Source organism: Larimichthys crocea, chromosome XX (assembly GCF_000972845.2).
Source record: "Larimichthys crocea isolate SSNF chromosome XX, L_crocea_2.0, whole genome shotgun sequence".
Lineage (NCBI taxonomy): Eukaryota > Metazoa > Chordata > Actinopteri > Sciaenidae > Larimichthys > Larimichthys crocea.
This window is the reverse complement of record NC_040030.1, coordinates 10,551,052-10,557,488: the sequence shown is the minus strand read 5'-3', so window position 1 is coordinate 10,557,488 and position 6,437 is coordinate 10,551,052. Positions and strand designations below refer to the sequence as shown.

The 6,437-nt window shown below is 34.3% G+C and overlaps 1 protein-coding gene across 1 annotated transcript; it reads right to left on the bottom strand.

The window, feature by feature from the left end:
* Window positions 1–772: 772 nt before the first annotated feature.
* Window positions 773–5,227, bottom strand: LOC104933982 (macrophage mannose receptor 1). The gene is made up of 6 exons (XM_010749538.3): window positions 5,204–5,227; window positions 4,934–5,000; window positions 4,195–4,554; window positions 2,786–3,115; window positions 1,912–2,125; window positions 773–1,582 (listed from the first exon to the last, which is right to left on the bottom strand). The coding sequence occupies exons 2-6, from the start codon at window positions 4,968–4,970 to the stop codon at window positions 1,402–1,404; spliced, it is 1,122 nt and encodes a 373-aa protein (XP_010747840.3). The 5' UTR covers window positions 4,971–5,000; window positions 5,204–5,227; the 3' UTR covers window positions 773–1,401.
* Between the last annotated feature and the right edge of the window lie 1,210 nt (window positions 5,228–6,437).

The following is a 6,437-nucleotide window of genomic DNA, read 5'->3' as shown; positions in this document are numbered from 1 at the left end:
ACCACACAACTGACTCTCTTTATGAGTAATACTTTGTTAGCTGTGTCTGTATAACTTATTGTTTCATTTTAATGTTGCATTGATTAATTTTGTTGACATTTAAGTGAAGTAAGATGACCCCTTAATTGTGTCCTTTCCACCACAGTTCCAGACTGTTGTTATAATTTCAAGGTACTTGTACTTACCCAGAGTATTTCCATATTATGCATTCAAACATTATTCCACAACGTCTCAGAGGTAAATATTGCACTTTTTACTCTACAACATTTATCTGACATGTCTTTGTCATGCCCTTCCCTTTTTTCTGATAAACTGAAGTATATAATGGTTTATTTGATGGTTGAGAAAATTCTCCTGTTTCTTCAGCTACAAAAACAGTTTAAAGCTGAAAACTCTTTGGTAACAATGTTGAAAACAGGTCTGTCTTTTTTAAGCTCATGGAAAGCTGACTTTTTAGAAATATGTGGTTCCAACAGGACAGTGATACTACCAACATATGATGATCTTATAAAATATAAGATGCATTGACCTGTGTTAGACTAGCCAACAGTATATAAAGTTTGTTAAAATTGGTTAAAGCTAAAGCAAAAACACATATATTAATATTATATTAACTAAAATACACAATTTTGCTGAAATGTATCCACCCCTGACTTAACATTAACTTTACAGCAGTGACATACTGTTCATTGTTGTTCTTTTGAGACACAGAGGCTAATGTATTCATGTATCGGGTGAGCAATAAGTAAACATACACATTGCCCCAATTGATTTGAATTTTATTGTATTTTATTGCAAGCAAGCATGAAGAAATTTAAACAGAAACTTAAACTAATTTCTATTTCGATTTTTACATGAAACAATGTGTTCTACTCTTACAGTTCTTAAAGATCTATGTGCTGTCCCACACCTTATTTATAACTGACATTTTCCATGTGTGGAAGTATAAAATGAGTATAAGTACATAAAGAGTATAACATGTTTGGAGTTGGGTTAAAAGTTATAAATGTAAATACAAAAGTAGAATATGCATTTCAATGATTACAAGTCAGACATGGGCCTAACTGAGATTTCATGAAAACAAACACAAATCTGTATTGATCTGATTGTATTATTGGTTGGATTGATTAAAATGACACAGTGGTGCAGAATTAATTAATTTCCACCATTAATTACTGTATATAGTTCTACTTCTGTGGAGTACACTGTATCATTATATACAAGTCATCAATGTTTTTTTAACCAATTATTATTGACATTTATACAGAAAATCTGGACACAGATGATATTACATACATAAATAAACAAGTATATATGAAAAACAACAAACATCCCCACAATCAGGTATCAACCCCACATTGATATGAAAATCTAATCAATCAATACAGATGAACTTTAGAGCTAATTCATGAAAAAGATCTTCTCCTCACAAAGAAAATGATGCTTAACCAAACAGTTCTCATCGCTCCACACTCCCCCATCGCTCGTCCTGTCCGTCTCGTTGATGACAGCACAGTGGTCAGAAAGGGGCAGCTGAGGTGCCTCACCATTCTTCCAGTTGTCCCAGGTCACTGCATTGTTACTGAGGTTGTCACAAGACAAGAATTTAAAATCTACATATAACACTAGAATACAATATGATGCACAATACCTCTTTTGATACCATGAAACCACCTTTTTTTTTTTTTTTTTTTAATTTATTAACAATGCACATAGCATGCTGGTACAAAAAAAGTAACTGAACACATAGTGAGGACCAGTTATTTTCAGTGTTATATCTCAGAAGTTCTCCTTCTTTTGTGCGATTGTCAGTAGACTGCACCGGAGGGATAGAAAGCCATTAGAGATATATTTATAGATACTATCGTACTGTATGTACATGGCATCTGAAAACTATTTTGACAAACCTACCTCTCACTTGTCCAAATCCAGAATCCAAAGACACGACTCTGCCTCAGACCAATCCAGAATGGACCATCAACTGTACTTTGGTTTAGCCACTGATCAAGAGCGTAAGAATCGTTCCTGTCCCTAATCCACAGCAGGTCTGTGTGGTGTTCTCTGCAGTAGTCAAAGGCCTCTTCCCAGGTCTTTTTCTCACCAATGACTTTTATTCTCACAGTACCTGTCATGAAACCAAGATAGAAAAGACAGAAGTAAGATTCACATTCACATTCTCTTTTTTTTTTTTTTTTTTTTTTTTTGCTTTGTTTCTATTGTACAGAGGGCATCTTTAGGCAGCGACACATTAATACTGTATGTACCTTACAACATTTAAAAATACCATGAATATCCCTTGAACTACTCTAGCCTTGACATAGGCTGGTACCATTCTGGACTAAATTACTGTCTCAAGAATGAACTGAGCTTCATTCCACTATACAGTAAACACAGTTCTCTCTGTAGTTCACATATATGGCATATTCTTTGTATCCCTCTTGTTGCTTAAAATGCAAAACAATTGCTCTACAATTTCACACTGGTACAGACGGTCTTGTGGCATTGTAAAGTAAGGTATCTACAAAGGTATAACTGAGATGTGTATCCTTCTAGATTCTAATGTATATTCTTGAGGCATATTTCTACATATTCCTTAAATTTTGTTTTTGACTATTCACTTTATACTCTGCAACTTGCAATACAACCAAAAGTTTAAAAAGTTAATATCTATAATTATGGATGTCTAATTATTCACCCAGCATCTTCACTGTGTATGTACAGTATATACTGTATATGTACTGTATATGTCCAGTGCGTTGTATTGTGTGTTGTCTATACTGCTTACCTTTGGAGCAAAAGGAATGTGCCCCAGTATAACACCCAAATTGATACAGTATATCTGGAACCTTACTATCTCTGCGGAGAGCAGTACAATTTTCGTCTTCATAATTATTATAAGTATTGTCAATTTTTCTGAAGGAAGAGCAGCCTTTGTCCACCCACTCCCAGTTATCATGCCGGAGTCCAATCCAGAAGGTTGTGCCATTTCCCTTTGCAATCACTTCCTTATTTTGTTCCGGGTTACTGATGCTGACCAAGTCAGTGAAGTGTTTTCTGCAGTACTGCAGCGCCTGACACCAGTCCTTCTTATTTTCAACCAGGGTGTAATTATTACCTGCAAAACAAATAGCCAGATGAAGAAATTATTGCTGGCAATTGTACTTTCACAAATGAGATAAAACAGATTTGTTTGTGCTGGATGACATTAGAACACCAACTCTAAATAACATTTCATTATCACTTTCAAGTTTTCCTCTTGTTTTAGTTTTCAGTAAGGTCACTGCCAGAAAGTCCTCCTGATTTCATTACTGATACCAGACACACACACATGCACACACACACACGCACACACACACACATCGATACACTGAACAAACTCCTGCCATAGACTCACCGACCTCATTATCACATAAGAAAAAAATGGGATTTTATGTGTTTTTGTATGTGAGCAACATAGAAACATTTCACATGAGGCAAAAAGAATCATTACATCTGTGCTAGGACTTCAGAAAAACATTTTTTTTTCTTTTTTTACTTGTAACATAAACAAAAGTTAATTTTAAAAAAAGTTCAGATAAATGAAAATCTAAATTTGGTTTACTGATTGTTTAAATATTTTTTTTTGGCTGTAATGTCAGTTTCAGATAAACAACATACTGTATATTTCTGTATATTCTATAAATTGACCACTGTGTCAGATTGGTGGATTAAACATTCAAGTCATTTTTGTCGACCAGTCATAACTTGCTGATATGCACTATGTCATTGGCGTCACCAACAGGTTGATAATTACAACTCGCTTTGGTTAAATGGCAAATGTTAGCATGTTATCATTCTGAACATGGAAAATATTAATTAGCATTGTCACTGTGAAAATATTTTATATATAATTTTAATATTGTCTATACTTTTTATCTTCATTATATTTTTACTTAATGTTTGTTTTGCACTAATACACTAGGACAAATTCCTTGTAAGTGAAAACCTACTTGGCAATAAATCTAATTCTGATTTCTGATTCTGATTAGTATTGTGGTGTGGTAATGGTATGTTAGCATTTAGCTCAAAGAACAGCCTCACAGAGCTGCTATATTATGGCCGTGGTGTGTTGTGTGGATTTGACATGTTTTGTTTAACTGACAAATTCAAATAAAACTGTCACATAAAAAAAAATTCAAGTATGATGTAACTTACCCTTGTAGCACATGAAATAATTCCTCTCTGAACAGTTAAAACCTCTCCATGTATTATTGCCAATCGCTTCACATTCTTGTGTCCAATCGCTTACATTCACAGATGAATAATTTACCATGAGAGGGTTGCCGTTTGACCAAGTATTCTTAGTAATTAAGATATTTCTATGCAGACCAAGCCATCTGCTGCTGTCTATATGTTTGGTGTAATTCCATACAAACATTGCGTCCTCATCATCATACACAGTTACAAATGATGATGCATCTTCTTTACATTCGTCCAATGAATTTTTCCAATCTTTTTTGTCACCAATCGAAAAATGACGTAGACGATATGATGCAAATGTGAAGTAAAAAAATCCTGTCAAAAGAAAGACAAAACAGTTTATTTAATTTTTCACTTAATTAACATTTACTTCTTATAAAACAGCAATAACCTTCTGAGACTGTTGGACTGTTGACATTTACTTCACTGGGTTAAAATACAATGTATGTCACACTCTTAACTACAAAGTCACTATTGGTTAACGTATCTCCAGCTCCTTGATGCATAGATTATTAGTTTATGCACAGTGGTTACTTGTTATCAAAGTATGAATAGTGGAAGCAGCATTATTCAAAACTACTGACGTTGGTAGAAGATACAGGTTTTAAGAAAAAATACGCTAATCATGAAACTACTTAGACAAAACACCCACAAAATATCAAATGAAGGCCGAGACCAAGAAATAGACCCTTACCAGAGCATAGCCAGAACAACACAAGTGTCATCTTCATAGTTATGGTAGTGTTCAAATGGTGAGAGGACTAAATCAAAAACACAGAGATGACAAATAAAATTAACAGATTACAAACAAAGGTAAACAATCCTAATCAGAGTGAAAATAATCAAGGTGATGTATTTTTAATAAGTGTATAAATAATGTTACATATAACAATGTAATTCAGTGTATGCTAACTACTCTAAGGAATTACATTAATTTATTTGCTTTTTATAATAAATGTCTTACCGGTTGAGGCGTCAGGCGCAGAGTGCTGTCAGTTTGGTAAATTTGCTTCAGTGTGAAGTCACAGGTTTTATATCTAGTCTCAGGGTGTGATGTAAGCTTGCAAAAAGCATGTCTGTACATAGTGAAAGCAGACATGGCAAGAGATTAATGATTAACTAAAGGTACAGTACTCAGGTGTGGCTGAATGACAGTCACTCTTGTGTAAAATGTAGAAAAAACATTTTAAATTTCAGATAGATTGAGATGAGTACACAAAACCCAGACTAACTGCAAAAATATACCAGTATTACAAAGATATATAATATTTTATGATTATTGTGATAGTAGAAAATAGGAGATGGCATTGGTCTTTTTTGATAATTGTTGGTGATTGGCACCCTGATTTTATTCAAAGGGATGCAATTCATGCCATAATTTTGTAGCTATCTAATATATAGATCAGGTATGTAAACCCACAGACTCAAAAAGCAGCCTAATAAAATGGCAAATGTGTTTACACTGTGAAAATGTTCAGGCAGAGTTAATGTATCATCGGTACAAAGTCTATTAAAGCAATTAACACATAATTCAAATACAAACATTGAAATATTTAACTCAGGGACTCAGAAACTTAAAGAATCTGAGAATGGGAACACATAAAACATGCTAGTATGAACAAAAGTTTTCAATTATTCTGCAGCTTTGACACACAAAAGCTTCCATACAGGCTTTATTTATAAGTCATACATAACAGGGGGCGTTGTATGTCTTTCAAATATACTTCCATTGCTGTATTTGCAAATCTGAAGGACTAGTAATATGACTAAAAGAAATAATATAATATAAATATATATTCCTGTTTGCTGTGACTCTGCTGTTGCTAGAAGGAGAAAAGTTTTCAAAAACTATTTGTTCATGCAAACTGGTCTGCAAGGCCTTATCTGGATCTTTGCTTGGGGCCTTGTGAATCACGGTAACGGCCCCTGAACATGCAGACATGTTCTCTTATTATCTCACACACCTGAATTATGCTGTCTGTCTCTTAAAGACTCACAAGAACTCACGAACAAGAAGGCCTGCCTCATCATTATTCACAACTCAGTACTGCCATGCCCAAATGGCAACCTATAATGCTTCGATGCAACACTGCATAGATAAATGCACATTTGGTGGTTTATTCACCGGTTGTCACAGGCCTCTGATAATGCTGTGTGTTTGTGTGTGTATGAAGGAGGCAGGCCCTTCTTTCTCATAA

What these genes read in the sequence shown, in the direction of transcription:
- LOC104933982 (XM_010749538.3), bottom strand. Translation starts at nt 4,970, where the DNA reads ATGAAGATGACACTTGTGTTGTTCTGGCTATGCTCTG. An exon ending in GTTGTTCTGGCTATGCTCTG is followed by an intron (nt 4,555 to 4,933) that starts GTAAGGGTCTAT and finishes TTCTTTTGACAG; the next exon opens with GATTTTTTTACTTCACATTT. An exon ending in ACATTCCTTTTGCTCCAAAG is followed by an intron (nt 2,126 to 2,785) that starts GTAAGCAGTATA and finishes GTTTCATGACAG; the next exon opens with GTACTGTGAGAATAAAAGTC.